Source organism: Phycodurus eques, chromosome 16, assembly GCF_024500275.1.
Source record: "Phycodurus eques isolate BA_2022a chromosome 16, UOR_Pequ_1.1, whole genome shotgun sequence".
NCBI lineage: Eukaryota > Metazoa > Chordata > Actinopteri > Syngnathiformes > Syngnathidae > Phycodurus > Phycodurus eques.
This window is the reverse complement of record NC_084540.1, coordinates 14,877,979-14,901,033: the sequence shown is the minus strand read 5'-3', so window position 1 is coordinate 14,901,033 and position 23,055 is coordinate 14,877,979. Positions and strand designations below refer to the sequence as shown.

Below are 23,055 nucleotides of genomic sequence, written 5' to 3'. Positions count from 1 at the left end.
TTCATCATGTTTTGTCATATCTTAAAAAGACCTCTGAGGGCTATCGGCAATATAGGCAACAATAACCAGGAGCACTTGGGGTTTGGTGCATTGCTCAAGGGCAAAGGCATTGTGTGCCTCTATATACAGATTTTCAGTTTGCTTTGTCGAGCACAGAAAAAAAAAAAAGACATGGTGTATGCATGTCATTAAGTCTTTCTTTTCAACACACAGCAAGTAAACTCAAATGGTATTGAAAGAATTATAAGTGAGCAACACTCGCCTAATAGTAGTAGCTAATTATTACTAATACTATTACAGTGGAATCTCCTAAGTCCAGCGCCCCCAGAGTGGTACAATTTGGAGTCAACCTACATTTTCTGGGAAAATATGTCTCAAAAGTCAAACAACTTTGACTGACGTGTGAAATCTTGTGAGGTTTCCCTTCAGTAATCATCAGAAAGATCTAATCTCCACCAGTGAGTTTTGCTTTTTCTTTGGCTTTTTTGAGCCCTCTACTTCAGGGTAACATTGATGGCAAAGAAGAAAAGTGGGATGCTAACCAGAAATTAAACTTAGGAAATTTCGACCACCCACTTTTACCACACAGTTGATGATGCAAATACTGATTCAGTCCAGGCACTATGTGACAGCAGCGCTGAAAACACTTTCCTTTTCCCCATTATGTGTAAGGGGTTTTCAAAGGGTGAGTCGTCTTTCTCTTGATACTCTGGTTTCTCCCAGTGTTCCAAAAACATGGATGTTAGGTTAATTCAGTGCTTCTCAATTGTTTATTTGTTACGACCCCCCCCCCCCCCCCCCCCCCAGGAAGAAGAAAAAGAATTGCGGCAGCCCCGAGAGTACACCTCTATATAACATTGTATAACTTATAAACATTGAAAAAAGTACAAAAGAAAGAGATATAGACTGCCATCTACTGCAGTGGATGTGCAATTACGCTTTATTCTAGTACGGCAAATCATGTTCTTCAGCGTCTCACACGCCCCCCCCCCCCGGCACGCCCCCCCCCCCCGGCATAATGGGGCGCGACCCCCACAGGGGGTCGCGCCCCATTATTTGAGAAGCACTGGGTTAATTGAAGATTCTAAATTGTCCATAGGCATGAGGGATGTACCCGGCCTCACATCTGAAATCAGCTGCGATAGCCAGGGATAACCCTTAAAAAAAAAAATAATAATAATATCTGCTGGGATAGGGTCCAGCTCACCTGCAACACTGAGGGCAAGGTAGTATAGAAAATTGATGGATGGAAGTACATTAGTCTAGAATCTACCCATCCACTCATCTAGGTTCTAGGTCAGTAATTCTCAGTGTGATACTGGTACCACTAGGGGTACGCAGGCTTCCTCTAGTAGTACGTGAAGAGTCCCTGAATTAAATGTTAAAATTATGCATAATGTTACAGTGGTTTAAACTTTTTATTTTTTTATTTTTTATTTTAAATCCAGTGCAGGACACACACTTATATACGTAGAATTTGTATTTAAGCAATGTGCAATACATTTGAATTGAATCATTTTTCTATTTCTAAGTACAGTGTTAATGTTCAAACTGCTTAATGTTTCAGTAGTTTACAGTAATATTACATGGCCTTTTGGATTAAAACCGCTGCCTTGTTTTTGATGAACACTTGAACTTACTACGCTACTGTATTTTAACATTGATCATGATGGTGGCATTTGGAGAGCTAAGTATTTTTTTAGATGTAATTTTTGAGACGGTACATAGTGTAAAAAGTTTGAGAACCACTGATCTAGATGGGCGGCTGCCTAGTTTTGTACAGTGGCTAACGTCTTAAGTGTTACATAAAACATCACCTGTACAGTTTTTAGGATGCTCAGTTTTGAGCCTGCAGCAAATGAATTCACTTGAATTAACTCTTAACTTGGAGGTGAACCAGCATCACAGAACGGATTGTGTTCAAATTTGACTATCCAGTTTAGGTATAGGGCTTTTAATTAAATGATGAAGAGGAGGCTCAGAGAGCTGGAAACAGAAGTCAAGGAAGAGTTTTAAAGGCAGAGAGGCCGCAACTTCAGGAGGCAGTGCTAAGTTTCCAACAGTTTATTTAAGACTTTAAAGTCCATCTGTGTTGTTCTTGCGAAAACTTGGAGCACTATCAGGATTCCTCAGTTTTGATGAATGTAATTTTAATGGTAGTCAGCAGCGACTTGCTGGCATGTACACTACAAGCTTATTTGTTTTGGCTGTAAAGTCTGTAATGAATGGAGAAAAAAAAAAAAAAACATGCGTGCAGCATGTTGTTTTTTCAGGAACGGGACTCTTGGTTTTAAAGAATGCAGGACTAGAATATGCATATATATGTATGTGTGCTCGTGTGGCAGGACTGTTGCACTAAAGCCCCTCCCCTGGTGTGTAATTACAACTTCCTGTCAGGCTGCAGACAGCTGTTTCCTCTCCTCTAATCACACACACATACATACTCCATATGAACGGTAATCAGTCAAAGTAATTGGCTTGCTTTAAAACAATTGAATGATGAATCACTTTGCACATTGAGTAAAATTTGGTGTATTTTAGTTTGTTTTTAGATTTACATTTCCCGGCCAGTTAGGACATGGTTGTCCATCAACATGAGTTTCTGTTCACATTTGATGACATATTATTTATGTCAGCCATTTGCTTAATTAAACAGAAAAAAGGAAGCGTCTTTTTTTATTTATTAATTTATTATTATTATTATTATTTTTAGATTCCGTTACTGTTGTCACAGTTTGCTTGCTTTCCAATAAATTCATGATTTTCACACACACACAGCAATGCCATAATGACACTGTGGTTGATGCATTTGACTAGGCGCAAGGTGTCCAAAGGTGTCAATGCCAGTGAAGTGTTAATCTGATGTTTGTTATTGTCTTGGCAACGGCGCGCCAATGTGTGTACTTTGAATCAGGGTGGTTTGATGTGAGAAGAATGAATGGGATCTGACGAATGCTGAGCCTGGGGAGCAGACGACGGGGTCAAGACAGTTAATTAGGTTGTACATTCTCCCTGTTGCGTGGGAGTCCGTCCAAAGGCTGCGATCTGTGTGGATGCATCAACTATTTCTTACCCATTTGTCAATCAGGAAATCCAACTCATTGAAAAGGTAGGCAATCCTATGCAGTTAAATTTTCCCTTTGAAGTTTGGGGGCTTGATAAAGGAAGTGGGTGTCTCCTGTTGCTTTCACGTCCTGGTTCACATGACAAGCAAGGAAGGGAGGGGCAAACGGGGAGCTTTCAGAGCCACAGAAGAGTTCGGCCTCTTACTAGCACGCTGCAATACAGCCAGGGACAACTCTTTCACACACACTGCACATACGGTAAGTGATCTATATGTGTAATGTGTATTTCAGTTAGTTTTTGTGCATGCTTCACATGGGGGTGATTATTTTGTAAGCTGTTATCAGGCTGAATATGTAAGTCGTGTTGATGTTTGTAAGAAAAAGATTCAGCGCATTCAAATTTGATTTGGTTTAGTTTGCACATGCCCATGATTGCCGCTGCTGAAGTTTCGCATACTCCCATCTTCTAAATGTGGGATGTCTGTTCTGTGTCAGTCTCTGCATAAATACAGAGGCTTTCCATTGTGCTTTAGCCCAGCTTGTCTTCTCATTTGACTCGTATTAGCTACATGCTGTTTCTGTTCTCATGGTGATCCATTACCAGATCACTTATAGTTGCTTAGGGGTGTGATATGCGTGTCAGTCAAACCTTTGAATCACTCAATTTTTTATTTTTTTTTAAATAGCATTCAAGCTTCTATTTTTTTGTTGTTGAGATTTTAGAATGCTATTGGAGTCAGTTGTATTTTTCACAAAATGTTTTAAATGTTAAGTCATGCAAGCACTTTTTTGTTATCTATGTGGAAGACTATGTTTAAATAGCTGAACAAATTAGTATTCAGTGCATCAACATATTCAAATGAATGGCTAGGTGGTTAAAGTAGCAACGTGACAATATTTCACAAAAATGAAAGCCTGTCAAAATGCTAAGCAGGGATGTCCCGATTCAACTTTTTCACTTCTGATCCGATACAAATTTTGCAGCCTTGAGTTTTGGCCGATATCGGTCCATTCCGATTCCTGCAATAATCAAACAGAATTGAGTTATTTTCAAGTATGGAATGTTAGAAAAGGCTTGATCAAGTGATATTACTTAAACAGAGAACAATCAGGAACAGTAGATATGAGTGGAAAAACTGACCCATTTTTTTTTTTATTAACCAATAGGCTACTTAACTCTCTGATGAATGAATTATGAAAGCCTTGGTCAAGAGTTTTTCTGAAGTGTTTAATTCTTCTCAGGACATGAAAAAAAAAAAATTCTCCCCCCAAAATATGATATATTTTTTTTTCATATAGTTACAACCATGTCCAATCCAGTGACCTACAGGAACAAAAGACCGCTATGCACCAGAGGGATAAAGTATCTGCTGTGCATGTCTTGACCTCTGCGGGGCAGTGTGGTACATACAATGAGATACACACTTGCAGAAGTCACGATCGAATATTATAATAACTGATTTTTCACAGCGTTTGAAGAATATATTCCAGAGAGTATTATATTGCCTGTTTGTATGTGTTTATACAGCGTTTGTCTACCAATATTATTTTGAGAGAGATAAGTGCCTCACGTTCGATACTAATTTTTGGTAGCTCATCAGTGGTGTTTTTCATTCATTGTATGTTAGCATTGGGCTAGTGATTTTTGTGGGAAAAACGAAGAAAGAAACTAACCAAGTCTGATGTTTTTAAACATTCAATAGGTGTATTGTAATTGTAAGTGATGTAATTCTTTTGTTAAGCGTATTCAGTTTTATAGTGAACTTCACTGGCGTGTCAGCAAGCAACGTTCACTCTTACTCCTTGCTACTTTGTTAGCACCATAGCAACCTGTTATTGTGACTATCTGGGCTCTGCATACCGTCCGAGTGCTGCTGGATAAAAGTGCTGGAGTGGCGCATGGAATGGACTGTTTGTTTAAGAGTAGTAAAATCTGAGATTTTAGACATTGGACCGATTGCGAATCTCAAAGATTGGATCAGGACACACCTAATACTTAGTGTGGTTGGTAAGGCCACTTCAACCTGAGTACAACGCAGCAAGAATTTTGAAAATCAGATGATGGGTTCAGGAGAGAGTGAGTTTTTTGTGTGAGAATTGTCTTTTATTTTGGGGGAACGTTTTTGTGTGCTCATGCCATGTTTTTATTTTTTAAAAGAAAATTCCACAAAGATGCTGGCCACTTCTCCTGTTGTTAGTTAAAGTGGCTCGTTAGCAGCAATGCTTGAACGAACATCTTCTCCCGGGCACCGGTGACCACCACCACCCGCTTTTCCCCATTTTGTTCTTTTTTGACCAACACAATACACCGGGATAAGAACAATGGAAATTGTTGTTGCTGCTGTGGTAACGAGTGTATCCGGTCGCGTTTGATTTGACAAAGCCCAGTGATCGTAAATGACGTCTTTGATTGGATCGGCAAATTATGACATCAAAGCTGATCAGCATAAAATGCTAATTATTGGCTGATGCCGATCAGATCGGTGTAAAGTCTAATTTTAACACAGTGGGGAAATGTATTACTGTTTCCCTAATAAGCGTCATGTTGAGCCAAAAATTTGTGCCCTGAGTTGCCATAGCATTGGTGGAGACTTCCGCATGTTTTTTTAAATTTTATTTTATTTTTTTTAATTTTTTTTTTAAAGACCACAAATTAGTTGAGACTGATTAACTACTATTACTATTAGATAGTAGTGTCGCTCGCCTTTGCTGGTTGCAGTTAAGGAGTGCACTCCATTGCTTCAAGACACAATTAATCAAGAACAAATCCACACAGTCGACCCAATTCTCAGTTAAACAATATGACTATTACATTCTCTCTCGGTTTCTCTCTCTCTCTCTCTCTCTCTCTCTCTCTCTCTCTCCATCTACCTACGTATCTATGTTTGCCCACCCATCACTGTAGTTCTTGGGGTGATGAGTGTAGCAGTTGCACAGCTAAATCAGTGGGAAACTTTTTTGCTCGACACTGGGGAAACAATTACATTTTATATGAAATTCTAAAGACTCATTTTTGTTTTTTGCCATACGCTGTCTCAATTTGGCCCGGCCAGTACTTCACACAGTTGACAATCAACTAATGGAAAACAGCAACCGTCCTTCACTGTTTTAGAATGTCACCCACTGCTGGTTTGCCTCACCAGCATGCATGCATGCAGCACAAATTCTTGTGGACACGCAGAGTCGTTGAAAGGCTCTCTGGTGCACTGGGAGGCGAGAACAGACGCTGGCCTTTCACCAGTGTTTGATGGGACGCTGAAAAGGTCACAGTTACCTTGTGTGTCTTTTTGTGTATGTCTGTGTTTTGTCATCCAGCCTAAGTTAATGTATGGACCCATCATGGAAGTAATCATAACTCCTCACCCAAATTCAGCCCTCGGATTCTGAGACTCATCTTTGTCAATCCAGTCACCTGTTAATGTAGACATAGATTGTAAAATAGACTAGGTGAGGAAGTGAGGTTTGCAAAGGTGTATATATACTTTGGCATGGAAAGTGAAAATATCTGTCGTCATGTGATGCGATGCTTAATTTGTGTTTATTAAGGCGTATGTCATGCATTAATCATATAAACTGTCACTTATAGATTAAATAATGCTGTTTGGATAAATGCAAAAACTATTTCATGTATTTGACATCAGTTAGGTATGTATGAGGACAGAGGTTAGATTCCATGTGGCTCCACTCTTGATGTCAGCCAACCATTCCGCTGATACACTTTGACCTATGCACTCTGACTCACTACAGGTCAGTCTAATCGTATTTAACAGCCCTTCTCAGTAAACAACTTTCATAAATAATAGCTAGCTTACTCATTCAGTGACTTTTCCTCAAGGGTTTAGAAAACAACTTCCTGCGTGATTTTACCCATTAGGTTATTCTGCTTAGGGGTTAATAGCTAGCAGTATGACCAGGAACTTGTTTTGAAAGGTATAATTTATGAGTAGTTGCGGCAGCACGGATGTATGGGAGGAATTTTCCGGTGCATATTGCTTCCGTCACAAGTTGAATCTGCATTGGTGAGTTATCTCAAAGTGATGTTGCTTTTCAAAAAGAATGGCAGTTCCCCTTTTGTTGAGTGACCTTGTTCATCTGAGCATCACAGTGTCAGAGGGAGAGCCTGGAAGACCACGTCTCACACAATGCATTCCTCTGGCGGTCTCAAGTAGACAAACTATGCTGTCGTTATTCCCAGCTCACAAACATTTATCAACATGCTTCTGAGATATGCCAGATAGTGATCCTACTTGCACTGGCATGGATTGAACGTTTGCATTATGGTGTCAAAACTGGCATTACATTGGACATGCTCGACAAAACAAACGCACAGGCCAGGAGTACCGGTACCTTGAAAATTTACAACATTCCATTTGTCTTGCTGGTCAACTTTCAAAACAAAATTTCTAATTGAGGAAAATTATAATTGAAATAATTTGTTTCACTGGCAATGTTTAAAATGTTTTTTTTTTGTCTTGTATACGTAATACTAATATGCAAGAATTTTTTTTTTCAACAACTCTTCCTCAAACTGCTCAATAGCCAGCTCATTTTTTTGTATTACAATAGTGCAACAACATTGGCATCAGCATACACTGGTTCATTAATGATATCCTCACACCACTCTCGAAAATCATTATGGTGATGTAACTACAGGTGGCGTGTAAACCGATTAGACTGTTGATTTACCGGACACATCTTTGGTTTAGCATATTTGCAGTTAAGAGAGGTGTGAGTAAGTCTCATGTGCAAGTCCCGAGTTACCGTGGGGGGGGAGAGAAATTGATTCGCCCCCAAATTTCAAGCAATTTTTAGTATCGCAGCCTGTCGACAGATGCCCGTTTTTGGACAAGTCTCCCGGTTCCCCAAATTTGGCTTTATTTTGTTTTCACTCCCTTGCATGTCGAGGCGCAATTTTCTTACATATTTTGCAAGTCGCAGAATTTAGGTCTTTGCCGGCAAAGTAAAGCCACACTGAGCGCTATGGTTTCTGTATTTTATCAGGCTAATTGATAGACTGCCCCCAGTTTGCAGGGAGGAATCCTTGTAAACGGCACTGAAATGAGTACCATAGCCAAATCTTATGGTAGTATTTGAGTGGGTAGGCATTGGCTGTATCAGATATGTAAGAACTAGTACCATAGTGGTACGGAGTTTCTCTGAACAACTCTAGACATACTAACGCGTTACCTTTTGTGATCACAACTGACAAAAACATTGCAGTCAGTCAGTCGGTGGCTTACTACCTGTTGGCATAGCACAAGAAGCTAACGTAGCAGTAGTAAATCTTCACTCAATGCCTGGTCTTTTCAAACGGCGCAAACCGAAGGGCTCAAACGCACGATACCAGTCATCAGTCCTTTGTTTGCAAAAAAGTCAATACCAACTGCAGCTGAGGGTCCTATGAAGTGAAGGAAATGTAGAGGTTCCACTATTATAGAATAGCATAAACTACCAGCCAAAGGTTTGGACACCGTTTCTCATTTAGTAGCACCAGAAGGTGTGGCCAAACCTCTGACTGGTAGTGTATGTCATCATCTGATGCAAAGAAATGCACACCGTCAGGTGGAACAATGAGTGAGTTAGACCATATAGAGGTCAAAGGGCACATATCTCCAGAGGGCCTTATGATACCGACTCTGGGAACTGTTCCTTTCTGCACTAACACTTGAAAGAAGACCATATTTCAAGTACAACCGGTGCTAATTTTCCTTATTTGGATACTTACACTAAAAATGGGAAACATGTTTATGTGTGGTGCTGTCTTAAATCCATAGACAGTTTAACTAAGTTGTCAGCACCGAGTACTATGTTTTCCCAGTTACATTTGGTGTCTGCCATAAACAAGCAGGTTCCAGACTCACTTGCAAAGCCGCTACCCACATATTTGCTCTGAAACGTCTGGGTCTCAATCAAAACAGATTTAGGCATGTTAAGATGAGACGAGGCCCCCTTTGTCCTGCCTGGGAATATAAATAAAGGACAAAAGGAGACAATGTTTAGAAAGAGAGCCCATAAAAAACATTTTAGAGCAGAGCAAAGATACAAATGACCTATTTAGTGGGTTTGTCCACTGTGTGTTTGACATGGCTCTGGTTTGGCGAGAACAGTACCTCTTCCCTACTTGAAAGATTTGTACAAAGCAGCCATCTTGTGTGTGATCAACTCCTGAGATATCGTGGGATTTGCAGAAATCATGTCAGATTTGAATCCCTGACCGTTGATGCAAGTTGAGCATGTTTTCTTTTGTCTCGAGTCCTCCCTTCAGATATAGTTTGTGGAAGAGGTCAAGCCAACAGTTTGTCATAAGGGGACATAACTCAGCATGATTCACTTTAGCCCAAAAGTAGGAACACGACCTTTGACGCGCTCACCAACGCTGTCAAGATCAATACATCGGCCAGCTGGCTCATGGCTTTAACCACATCTGCACTAAACATAGACCATACAGAGAGACCACTTTCTTATTTCTTTGTATTTTCAGCACTTTGCTATGGAAAATATACTTTTGGAGTCATTCGTCTGTTGTTGCATTTTCTGAGATAGAAGTTTTGACAAAAATTAAATAAATCACCAATGACTTTTCTCCTCTATTCCACACTCATCTTTAACCTTTTTTATGATCTTTTCTGCTTTCCACTGCTCAATGACCCTCTTCCTTTTTGCTTCTCTTATCTCTTGCTTATCCTTTGAACATCCCTCTGCCCCCACACTCCTTCCTACTCTGCACTATTTCCTCCTCCAAAATGCTATTGCAGCACAGCAGAAGGCCAACCCTGTTTGCAAAAAGCTGTGCAACCCAATACCGCTGGAAGCAAGAACAAAATTCTTTGGCGCCTGTAATTGAAAACAGTATCGCCGATGAGTCATTCTGTTTTGCGACTTTTATTATTCTGTTGCTTTTTTACGGAAACAAAGAAAACATGCCATCCCATAACTGAATCTGATACAGGGGAAATCCCTTCAGAAACTAAAGCTGAGTGACAATGAAGCTGCACATCAATTCAATGAAAGCTGCAAAGGGTGTTGAGAAAACCTCCCAATCTTGTTGGGGGAGGTAATGCTATGACTGTGTTTCTTGTTTTTTATTGTGCTGTGATCAGTCTAATCAATCATCCGGAGTGATTATGAAGCCACAAAAAAAAAAGTCAATTCCAACATGTAGTAGTGTTTGAGTCTTCAAGAAGCAGTAGAATAAAAGCAACCACATGTTGGTGCATTCAATTATTTGGTTTTCTTTCAGTCAAATTATTAAGTGTCCAATTGTAGCAAGGTTCTCTGAGGTTAAATATGTAAATGCTGTGGAAAATGTTTATAGGCAAGTCTGGTGTACTGTCTCTAACAATACAATATTTCATGAAATAGAACCTACTTGGTAATGTTCATTCAACAGTCTTATTACATCAATTTATGAGGCTGTTCCTGCTCTGTGTGTTCTGCTCTCATCACTGTTTGACCTGGCATGAACCAGTTGTCGAGATAAGACCACCAGATGGTACGCCACCAGGACCAGACAGTTCTCATGTGTAGCCCAAATGCCTTCCAACATTTATGGGGTCCTGCTCCAACCGGCTGTTTCCAGACACCTGTGTTAACTGGCTCATGACCATGTCTGCACCACCTTGGGTCAGAGAACCTATGAGAATACCAAATGTTGTCCGATACTAGGTTATCTTGAAGATCTTCACCTTTATTAGGTCTCTGCAAAATTCGCCGATGTGAGTGAACCAGGAATTTACAATTCACTCACGTTTCCTACAGCATCTTGCTTCTGGAGAAGAAATATGATTAAGGACAAGACTGGATAGAGGTCTCCCTAATTACATAATTGTTTATTTTTTATTATTTTTTATTTATTTATTTATTTTTAAAAGCAGTGGTTCTCAACTTTTGTCACTCGGGAACAGTGTTTTTCTATTGTCGCTAAGTCCTACTTTTATAGAAGTTAAGAAAAATGAAGAGAACGTATTGTTCAGTATCGTATTTTTTTAAAACCGTGCATGCCTACAAATTCAAAGTGCCTTTCAGAGCAGCTTGTCAAGAGGATGAACATGACAACTGCATGTACAAAAATTAATATAGTAAAGTAAAAGAGGTATACCAAATACAAATACATGTAGTGTTACAAATAGTTTCTCAACTCAACTTTATTTATTGACCACTTTAAAAAACAACCGCAGCTCTGTGTTTCTGACGCTTGTATATAATAAATGTTCATTTTTTTCAAATGAACAGCAAGTCTTACATGGGATACATGTAAAATATTACACTGTACAGGGCTCTGACAGAGCTCGGCTCATGTTGGTGACATAAATAAAATTTTTCAGCAAGTCGGAAAACACCATTGTCTATCAGTAAGTTACGGTATGTGAATGCAGTAGTAAAGTCATAATTATCGTAAATATTTCTATGAAAAATACATTTAGGCCATTTAATGTAAAACACTCCAATGAAAATCCGTTATTGTGGTAACTGAGCGTGCCTTCTTGTGCCACGTGACTGTTTTAGTTCATTGTGCGCTGTTCGTAACGTTGAAATGTCGTATGTCTGGTATGGTTGGGATCCCTGCAATTTTTTACTACATACTCGTTGGCGACCGTCCCACCAGTTGAGAATCATTGATGTAAATAATCTTTAGACCATCAAAATAAAAGCGTAGACTTAAGGCGCGGGCTATTTAATATTTTTAGAATCCCATATAGATTGAGTAATTGCATAAAAAAATATTTTCCAACATTAAATATCAGTATCAATCAATGCAAAATATGCAAGTATTATTTTAGTCCACGTGGGGTCACCATACTCATGTTGTACACTGGTGTCTATAGCCTTTAAAGGTGGGGCCTGGCCTGTTGAGTGACCTGGGAGTCAGCGAATGAGAGTGTAGCGTTGGCTGGCTAGGACTGGCCGTTAGCCAGTCTCCATGTTGAGTTCGTGGGCGTCAGTTGTGGCTTTTGCAGCTAGTGTATATGTGCTTGTCATGTTTATTTTGTTACCGTTTGTTTAATATAGCGATGGAAAGTGCACCAGCGGTTGTGTCTGTCCTTGACCACCTGTGGGGGGATTACAACTCCTGTAGGATAAATTAAATAAGATGATTTACATAACCGTTTACATGCAGTTGTTGTGTAAGCCAGTTCTGCTTTGCGCTAGACACATTGCACTTCTTTTACATATATTTTTTGGGTGTGTTTTTTAACTTTGGACGATGTCTTTTACGCAGTCTTTCCTCCTTGCTCACGCTTATTGCTACCCAGGTCTGCAGTAACAATAGTTCGTGTATAAAAATGATGAATACAAAGCTTTGAGGCAAAGATTTTTCTTTGACCTGTTTTTGTGATCTAATTATTCGAATTCGAAGTGGTACAGTAATATGACTGAGTGATGTTCAGATGTGCGATCATGGATGTCCATCCTTCCATCCATTCTCTGTACTGCTTATTCTCACTATAGAGAAGAAAACAATCTACTATACATCACTATTAACTAATGAAAGGTAAACGTAATTTACTCTATTTTAAACAGACACGGCATGTTTCCAATATAATTTTTATTGTTGTTTCAATATGCACTGTTGTAGACTACTCGTGGATATTCATATAAAAAAAAGTCTTAAAAGTTAAAACATTTTCATGAAGCATAGGTCCTTGGTTTTCACTGACCAGCTGCAGTATCGATATTGGATGCTGTTTCATTTCTACTGTATTGTAAGCGATACATTACGTTGCATTGTTAAATTTATACCATTGGTTGCTAGCTCAGAGAACGTTTTTATTTTGAAGCTGATACTGTATCTGAAATGTCTTTTGATTCTCTTCAACATTGTATACAGCCTCTTTAATATGTGCGGTGTTTGTTCGCTTTCGTCATCACCTCTTTATAACACCACATAGCCATGAAAGCTCAAAAGTGTGGGAGCAGAGTTAAAAGAGGCCTTGCTGAATCGTACCGTTACAAGACAAAAAAGGGTGAGCTTGAAAGACAGGAGCAGAGCTAGAGGAATGCAGGAGGTGTGGTGCAGAGGTGGAGGGCAGTAAGTCACACAAAATTGCTGACTGACTGCTGGAACAGGATGGTGGTGGAAGTGGTGTTAGAAGCCATGAAAAGCAGCTTCCATAGGAGAGACTGACACACGAAGCCGCACATTGAAGACTCTGATCTTGAATTAGTCTCGTCTTTCCACACCGGTGTTATTCTACCCCAAATTTTTTGTAGTCACCAGTGCGCTGCCAGGTTTTAAGTGCACTGACCCTCTTTGTGCAGTTCTGTTGATGTAAACTCTTTGAGTGATACAGAATTGAGTGGTTTAAAACAAACTGGTTGCTCTGTCAGAGGGGAGACAGTCCGCAGATAGTCTGGCAGGAGGATTTGTGCTTGGCTGGAATCCAATAGCTGATAAATCCTTCGCTCATGTTGTCATGTGCTGAGACGTGTAGATGCCTACGGGCCAGCTCTGTGTGATAAGGAGGAAAGGCTGATAGTAAGTGAGAGATGTGTGTGTCTCAGGTTCCTGCCTCAGCAGTTTCCTTTCCATTTTCAGATTGACAGTAACGAGAGGAGTATGAAGCCTTGTGAGGAGAATTAGCCTTATCAAGCACTCTACAGACACTATAAAATCAATATCATTTGTGTGGATGCTGGTCAATCTGATTTGTTTGGTTTTCCAAAATTTCTCACCTAGCAATGGAAATGGAGAAAATCATTTCCTTGTTGGTGCTTGCTGAATAAGGTATCAACCATGCGGTATCATATATTGTATTCCCCCCGCACCCCTTCACAATTTTGGTTTTAAATCTTATTTCACCCCACATAGTAAAATATCTGCCACAAACCTTCAGACACGCTGGTAAATACCAAAACAAACTGCATAGTACATAAGCGTTTTCTAGTTCCAAATACCTGTAGACCCCTTGCTGACCTGTGGGTTTGAAATCAAACTTCTTCCAAATGGTCTCCATAAAACTTGACTGATACTGGTTCCTCCTTCCACTTACTGATCCTTGTTTATTCAATCCACTGATGTCAAATTAAATGTGATTCCATGCATTAATTACTTTTACAGAGAGAGTGCTTGTCTTTTTTTTTTTTTTTTTTTTATAAATATCTGCAACATGCCATATCGCCATTATATATTCCGCCCCACACACAAATGTTAATCCTGAACACCTCCTTATCTCTTTATTGTCTAATCAGGGTCTGAGGTGATTTCAAGCTACACCAGCAGTGCCATGACTGACACCGTGGAGCCCGATGCCATGGAATCGTACGGCGAGAGACCCGCAGGCCCAGTGGTTGACTTCAGTTATGTAGGCATTGATGCCATCCTGGAGCAGATGAGGAGGAAAGCCATGAAGCAAGGTTTTGAGCTCAACATCATGGTTGTGGGTAAGAGAGAAATTATGCTGCTGTTCTTATGAAGTTATATTGGAAGATATTCAGCTTGTCACTGAGCTGCAATGCCAATGTGTAAAATAAATATATAGTGGGGGGAACTTGTGGCATTAATCATAATAGCCGTGTGCTTTCAATCTCCAAGTTTTGATTTTTTTTCTTGAACATTTTGGTTGAATTGTTGGCATTTCTCTCCCTCATAATTGTCGTGACAAGCCAAGCTTTACCGCCTAATCTTTATGTTCATCTTAAAAGTTGTGCTGATCTCAAATCTAAAACAATGCAATGCCCGCCAGATACAGGAATCTGTTATTCATTCCACTCGTTTACAAACCTGAATTTCACAGACAAGCTTACATGGCCTACCCATTGAACAATGTACTTGACAAATGTACACGTCAGTGGCAGTAAATGGTTGGATTCCAGTTGATGAATATTCACATCCACAGCAGTGAATGAGTGAATTAAAATTAATGCACATTTAATTGAGGGCTAAAACCGTATACTTGGCTGATGATTTCCAATCATAACAATCAGTTATCTTTCTGAGCCTTGTAATCCAGTAGGTAGCCCTTTTAATTTGTTGCATCCAACTCTTAAAGTTTCCTGTTATTCAGCCATGATGTAAGTTTTCTCTCTAATCAAGTTCTGACAGAAAATGGTGCTCTCAAAATTAACTGTAATCAGTATCCAGACATTCTAGGGCTTGCGGTAACGTCTCATTCACATCATTACTGTGATCATCTCGTAATCACATGCATGCGCCTTCACTGCAAACACAGCCACTTAGAATTTCCTCCTGTGTGAACCTTCTACGAACATGACATAGCTTTGCTCTCTCCCCACTGTGTTAAATTTTCAACTTTTTAATTGTAAAAGGGAATTACCCACTTTTCCCAAACATTGCCAGACTGTTCGTTTTTTAATATTTTGTGGCATTCGTTGTTGTTGTAAACTTTAGTATGGAGGAAAAATTACATTTATTTCAACGTTTCTCTCTTTTTGCTTCCTTTCTTTTCATATTCCTTCACAGGACAGAGTGGCCTGGGCAAGTCTACTCTGATGAACACGCTGTTCAAGTCGAAAGTCAGTCGCAAGTCTGTCATGGCCACTGCCCAGGAAAAGATCCCCAAGACAATTGAAATCAAATCAATCAGTCATGGTACTCTCCCCTACTGTATTTTTACTTGACACTGACCAAGCCATTCCCCACCCTATTTTTAGCCACAATAAAGCCTTAAAGACTGTATGTATGGCATTGACTGACCTTCTGTGGGTTTTCTTTTTTGCAGACATCGAAGAGAAGGGAGTGAGAATGAAGCTGACAGTTATTGACACACCAGGCTTTGGAGACCAGATAAACAATGAGAACTGGTACATTTCAATTTTTGTTTCACGTTAACTTTATACAGTGGAACCTCTGAGGCTGAAAACAGTCTGTACCTGGAGCTGTTCACTGTCCAATTTTTCACAAGTTAACCACTGTATACTCTATATTGTACTTACAATAAAAGCAATATAAAAATATAATAAAAAATATTAAATATAAATATTTAATGTAGTTATGACTTTTGCATTAGTGATAGAGTAGGGCACATTCAGGGCTTACTACTGTACAAATTTGGGTACGCTACTGTAGGAACAGAACTCTGTTGTAAACCTAGGGCCTCCTGTATACTCAAACTATTATTTGAAAAAAATATTTAAAGGTTCCGTGGTAAATATTAATTAAATTAATTGCAAAACCTAACCAGATGTCTCTTGTCTTTGTTCCTTTCCTGTGACTACATTCTCTTTTTTCCATCTTTCTGTTGCCCCGCCGCTGACCAGCTGGCAGCCCATCATGAAATTTATTAATGACCAGTACGAGGCCTATCTGCAGGAGGAGATAAACATTAACAGGAAGAAGAGGATCCCTGACTCCAGAGTCCACTGCTGCATATACTTCATCCCGCCTACTGGACACTGGTGAGGACGTGCCCAAGCATAAACATGCATGCAGTGAAAAAGGCACACATGCTTTGACTTTGGGTTTTGACTTAAAAAAAAACCCAATAAAACACACACACACACAATGCAGTTAAGACGGCTGGAGAATTGCCTATGTAAATTAGTGTCATCCGCAGGGTTTTTGAGCGCACACACACATTTCCTGAACACAAATCGGCAGAGGGAAGATGGGCTCGTCAGGCCCTGCGACAGCAGCTCAAAATACAACGATTCTCTTGGCTGGATCCCTTGAAGACACATCTGGTTATGATCCAACTGCACACACAAATTTGGTTAAGCCCTGCACTGTGTGGGGCTCAAGGGCTAGCTAGGTGTGCGCACAGAATAAATTAGGGTTATGGTGCGCACTCGCATAATGAAATGTTTCAAAACAGCTGCCTGTTGTCAAACCTCAAAACAGAAGATACTGTTGAACCTCGTCTTGTGGCCTGTCTCTACTCAAGCGTGGGGAGAATGTGAATTGCCCCCTGTGTGCGCATTTGCCCCATCTAGTAATATATCATGCAGTTTGTCACATGGGTAGACCAGCTGCTGCTCAGTCTTGGCCTAATAATAAGAGGCAGGATGAACGAGAAGGACTAAATATCTGCGTGTCTCTGGGATGCGCACAGTCAATTTGGCACTTTAGTCTTTGCGAGAGAGTGTTGTCGCATGAGTGTGCCAGGCTTTTTGTTTTTACACAGTCTGTTAAAGAGTTCTTAGCTAGGCTCCTGCCATTAACTGCTGGAGCTCTTTAAATGGGTCACTATTTCTCCAAACCTGCACAGATCACAACAAAAGAAAAGTAGGTCATGAATCTATCTGACCTCTGGTGGACCATCTGTGTACTGCAGATCAATGTACTTAGTTAGATTTTTGTTTCCCCTTTCTACCTAGTTTGCGGCCTCTTGATGTGGAGTTCATGAGGCGTCTCAGTAAGGTGGTCAACATAGTTCCAGTTATTGCCAAAGCGGATACACTCACCTTAGAGGAGAGGGACTTCTTTAAAAAGAAGGTGACATCTACTCACTAATTGTTGTTCCTCACCATTATGTAAAAAGGCGAACTAGCTTGAATTCCTCCTTGATATATACATTGTGCATATTAAAGCCCTTTTGATATGTTTCAAGGTTACAGATGTTTGCTTAATTAATGCCCTGCCTTGAAAGTGTTCAAAACTGTTGTGTTGTTGTGTGACTTGGAGCAGATTAGGGAAGAGCTGCGAGCCAATGGGATTGACATCTACCCTCAAAAAGAGTTTGACGAGGATGCCGAGGACAGGATGATCAATGAGAAGATCAGAGTGAGGATCCCAAAGTTTCCAAAAACCTCTACAAACTGTGTGCGAACGGCCATCTCTTATCTTGCGGTTCTGCTTGTGTGCAGGAGATGATTCCGTTTGCTGTTGTGGGCAGCGATCAGGAGTACCAGGTCAATGGCAGGAGGTTGCTGGGGAGGAAGACCAAGTGGGGAACCATTGAAGGTACAACTTCCTCTGTAGTCCTTTTCTCCTCTTCCTTATGTCATATCACTGATCTACAACCCCAATTCCAATGAAGTTGGGAAGTGGTGTTAAACATAAATAAAAACAGAATACAATGATTTGCAAATCATGTTCAACCTATATTTAATTGAATACACTACAAAGACAAGATATTTAATGTTCAAACTGGTAAACTTGATTGTTTTTAGCAAATAATCATTAACTTAGAATTTTATGGCTGCAACACGTTCCCAAAAAGCTGGGACAGGTGGAAAGGGAAGGGGGAGAGGGGAAGACTCCAACATTAGATGACTAACGCATATTACGGGGAAAAATAATCCTCACACTACGAGACAAATGTTGAGCCAGTTGAAGAGAATGCTCATCAAACACCTGTTTGGAACATCCCACAGGTGAACTGGCTCATTGGGAACAGGTGGGTGCCATGATTGAGCATTTCAGGGAAGCTCCTTTTGTACCCAGTCATTCACAAGCAAGGATGGGGCGAGGTTCACCTCTTTGTCCTTAAACTGTTCGACTACTTTCTCACGCACTTGTTCACAATGTTCCTCAACGTACAATTGCAAGGAATTTAGGGATTTAATCATATACGGTCCATAATATCAAAAGGTTCAGAGAATCTGGAGAAATCACTGCATGTAAGCGGCAAGGCCGAAAACCAACATTGAATCCCCGTGACCTTCGATCCCTCAGGCGGCACTGCATCAAAAACCGACATCAATGTGTAAAGGATATCACCGCATGGGCTCAGGAACACTTCAGCATACCAATGTCAGTAAATACAGTTCGGCGCTACATCCGTAAGCGCAACTTGAAACTCTACTAAGCAAAGCAAAAGCCACTTATCAACAACACCCAGAAATGCCGCCGGCTTCTCTGGGCCTGAGCTCATCTAAGATGGACTGATGCAAAGTGGAAAAGTGTTCTGTGGTCCGATGAGTCCACATTTCAAATTGTTTTTGGAAATTGTGGACGTCGTGTCCTCCGGGCCAAACAGGAAAAGAACCATCCGGACTGTTATGGACGCAAAGTTCAAAAGCCAGCATCTGTGGTGGTATGGGGCTGTGTTAGTGCCAATGGCATGGGTAACTTACACATCTGTGAAGGCACCATTAATGCTGAAAGGTACATACAGGGTTTGCAGAAACATGTGCTGCCATCCAACCAACGTCTTTTTCACGCCCCTGCTTATTTCAGCAAGACAATGCCAAACCACATTTTGCACGTGTTACAGCAGCGTGGCTTCATAGTAAAAAAGTGGGGGTACTAGACTGGCCTGCCTGCAGTCCAGACCTGTCTCCCATTGAAAATGTGTGGTGTGTTATGAAGCGTAAAATACGACAACGGAGACCCCAGGACTGTTGAACAGCTGTAGCTGTACATCAAGCAAGAATGGGAAAGAATTCCACCTACAAAGCTTCAACAAGGCGGCACGGTGGACGACTGGTTAGAGCGTCAGCCTCACAGTTCTGAGGACCCGGGTTCAATCCCCGGCCCCGCCTGTGTGGCGTTTGCATGTTCTCCCCATGCCTGCGTGGGTTTTCTCCGGGCACTCCGGTTTCCTCCCACATCCCAAAAACATGCATTAATTGGAGACTCTAAATTGCCCGTAGGTGTGAATGTGAGTGCGAATGGTTGTTTGTTTGTGTGTGCCCTGCGATTGGCTGGCAACCAGTTCAGGGTGTACCCCGCCTCCTGCCCGATGACACCTGGGATTGGCTCCAGCACGCCCGCAACCCTAGTGAGGAGAAGCGGCTCAGAAAATGGATGGATGGATGGAAGCTTCAACAATTAGTGTCCTCAGATCCCAGACATTTATTGAATGTTAAAAGGTGAGGTAACACAGTGTAAACATGACCCTGTCCCAGCTTTTTTGGAACGTGTTGCAGCCATAAAATTCTAAGATAAAGATTATCAGTTTGAACATTAAATATCTTGTCTTTTTAGTCTATTCAATTAAAATAGGTAGAACATGATTTGCAAATCATTGTTTTTTACATGCAAATCATGTTCAACCTATATTTAATTGAATACACTACAAAGACAAGACATTTAATGTTCAAACTGATAAACTTTGTTTTTAGCAAATAATCAATAACTTGGAATTTTATGGCTGCAACAGGTTCCAAAAAAAGATGGGACAGGGGGAAAGGGAAGGGGAGGGGAGAAGACTCCAACATTAGATGACTAAAGCATATTACGGGGAAAAATAATCCTCACACTACGAGACAAATGTTGAGCCAGTTGAAGAGACCTTGTTAAGTTATGAGAAAATATCATTAAGATGAAATAATAATTAATAATACTGCATATGTACAAACGGAGACAAAGCAAATATAAAAAAAATATCATTGGAATTAGACAATTTCTATTTTTATTATAAGGGACAAAGGTGTAAAGTTCTGGAAAAAAAGTTGTATTAAGAGAATATATCTCCAAGAATAATACATAATTTATAAGAAAGTTGGCTGAATAAAATTTTAATTTTACAAGGAAAAAACAAAAAGTCATTAGAAGTTATATTGTGATGAGGAAAGTAGTTAAGAATGAATGTATTAAAGTCAAAGTTATGAGAAAGTCGTGAAATTCTAAAAAGTTGTATTAAGAGAATAAAGTTCAGGAAATGAAGCGTAATTTAAAAGGAAATTGAGGGAATAAAATTGTAACATTACAAGTAAACATTTTATATTGTAAAGTATGTGGGGGGGGGGGATTAGTCAAGGTAAAACAAAAAGTTATGAGAATTAAATTTTGATATTGAGGATATTTTTTAATTTTTTTTAATCAGAGTAAAGTTGTAATATGAGAAAAAAATTGAGTTACACGAATAGTCATACTATCACAGAGACAGACGGTCAGTCGATAAGTTTGGAGACTGGTGTCACGCGCTCTGCAGCTGACGCAGGCCTCATGCAGACGCGAGGAGTGCTGCTGTCATGAATAATATAATAGCCGCACTGGTTAACAGTAATTTTCACTTGTATACTTAATTATATTATCACTCCAGACAGGAGGCAGTGTCCAACTCCGAATTGTCTCATAAAGGAAGTTTCATTTCCTGCTGTGTGCGCTGTGTAGACACATGCTGCATGAGCAATTAGCCTTATCTCTACATAGAGATGCCACATAGATTAAGTTGGCAACTGAGACGTAATGAGAACTGTATTTTTTTAAACAAATGGTGTCCTCAATACAATTTAGCCCAAAATGATTCATATCTTGGCCCAAAAATGTTTTGAAGTGCATTTCTGTATGGTGAATGAATACCTTTTAGCCGAAACTGTTAAGGCGATTATTAGTGATTTTCATTAAAAAATGATTTGTACTGGTTTTCAAGTTGTGAATGTTGTAAATCCGTCAATGTTTAAATGTACATTTTTATTGTACATAGATGTTATTATTTCTACAAAATATACTAATACACACACACACACTTTATTTTCAGAAGATTGCTCCTTTAAAAACATTAAAATATGCAATCTAATATTTTTGTATTTTAATGTTGTGCGAATAACTCCTTTTTGTAGTTGTGGGCATATAGCTTAGTGATTGTAAATGGGCTCTCCCTCGTGGACAATTTAGGAAGCATTGTTTTTGTTCTTGTTCCTTTTTGGCCTGTCAGTGTCAACGTTTAACAATTTGTTTTTCTCCATCAGTTGAAAACATAGCGCACTGCGAGTTTGCCTATTTACGGGATCTCCTAATCAGGTGAGTGACCGTTCCGTACCATCATGTTTCCGCGCATCCGTCACAGTGTGATGTCATATGTATGTGTACCTTTCCAGAACGCATATGCAGAACATTAAGGACATCACCAGCAGCATCCACTACGAAATGTACCGCGTGAGGCGCCTCAATGAGAACAACACGGCGGCGTCTCACACCAACGGGGTGCCGGAACATCATCTTACCGCCCACGAAATATAGACGCACACCGATCCTCAACTCCCTTATTCTTAAAAACTTTGACCCTCTTTGTACAGGTGGGTTAGAAACACACAAGCCTGACTAGACTGTCTGTTGTTTCCTTCCAGTGACTTGCTCTCACTTCAGTGGAAAACAGTGAAGAGATGTTGTGATTCTTCCCACAGTCCCTACAACTTTTACTTTAACCAACAGTCGTCCTTATGGATTCACTCCAGGTGCCAAAAAGGAACTGACACTCAAAACTAATCGTCCACGTTTTTATTGTCCACTCTTTACGCTTTCTCATTGTTTGTTTGGATGCTTTTGCGGCGCTTATAAGAGTTCCCATCGTTATGTACCGCCTGCTTATCTGTGTTTGAGAACTGCACCGTGTGTGTGCGTGCATGTGTGTGTTTGTGTTGCAGGATCATCTTTCAGTGCACAAAAACGGTTGAGGCGAAGGGTTCAAAATGGCACGTCTCTTGAGTTACTCTCACTTACTGCCACAAGGTGCGTTTCTGCTTTGGTCACACGTATGTCATGTCAAACATGGACATCAGGACCTTGGTGTATTTTTAATTCAGTAATAACTGCCACTGTTTTTATTCAAAGAAATATCTAATAAGAGTGATTTAATGAGTACTTATTTATGCACCATGTCAAATGTGAATATTGTTGGTCCATTTCTTCACATAATTTCCAAGACAATCCTATTAGGCTGACTCAATCGTGCCTTATTTATTGGAGAATGTTATCGATGCCGCGTTGCCCGCATTTACACGTCTCCATTAGCTCCCATTGTTTAGAAGGATGAAAAACAAATTTTATTTTACTTACCAAGCAACTATGCCAGTTTTAATTCTTGCTTAATTCCACCCAGCTACCATCTTGTGTATTCTTTGTTCTCCTTTTTTTGTACCTGTATTATTGATAATAACAAAATGTCCTTTATCTTATTTTAAGAAATAAAGATTTTTGTTGTAAATATGTCCCTTATTTTTTTAAAACAGTGTCTATCCTTGTCCTTTGAAATCATCTGTACTTCTCATATACATTAGTCCATGTCTTAGCCTGAAGCTAATGCAGACCAGGTGAGTTCATTTGATTGCTGGCCTAATTGTCATAGTGGAGTGGTTTGATTGCCATGCCAATTAAGGCTGCCCGCAAGGTCAGTGCGGGCCTGATTAACACTTATTACATATT

At 40.0% G+C, this 23,055-nt stretch overlaps 1 protein-coding gene across 10 annotated transcripts in view; it reads left to right on the top strand.

Annotated features, from left to right (window-relative positions):
- Positions 1 to 22,837, top strand: part of LOC133414529 (septin-9-like) — a 78,949-nt gene extending 56,112 nt beyond the window's left edge. For 7 of the 10 annotated variants that reach the window (XM_061699946.1, XM_061699947.1, XM_061699949.1 and 4 more), the window contains 9 exons: positions 14,256 to 14,447; positions 15,487 to 15,615; positions 15,746 to 15,827; positions 16,284 to 16,421; positions 17,340 to 17,457; positions 17,650 to 17,745; positions 17,829 to 17,925; positions 21,603 to 21,654; positions 21,732 to 22,837. In XM_061699946.1, coding sequence (XP_061555930.1) covers positions 14,256 to 14,447; positions 15,487 to 15,615; positions 15,746 to 15,827; positions 16,284 to 16,421; positions 17,340 to 17,457; positions 17,650 to 17,745; positions 17,829 to 17,925; positions 21,603 to 21,654; positions 21,732 to 21,873 — 1,046 coding nt within the window. In that variant the 3' untranslated portion in view covers positions 21,874 to 22,837. Of the gene's footprint in view, positions 1 to 3,242; positions 3,324 to 13,004; positions 13,096 to 14,255; positions 14,448 to 15,486; positions 15,616 to 15,745; positions 15,828 to 16,283; positions 16,422 to 17,339; positions 17,458 to 17,649; positions 17,746 to 17,828; positions 17,926 to 21,602; positions 21,655 to 21,731 lie in introns of those variants that run through there. The other 3 variants (XR_009770041.1, XM_061699951.1, XM_061699953.1) reach the window with 3 other exon arrangements.
- Positions 22,838 to 23,055: the final 218 nt, after the last annotated feature.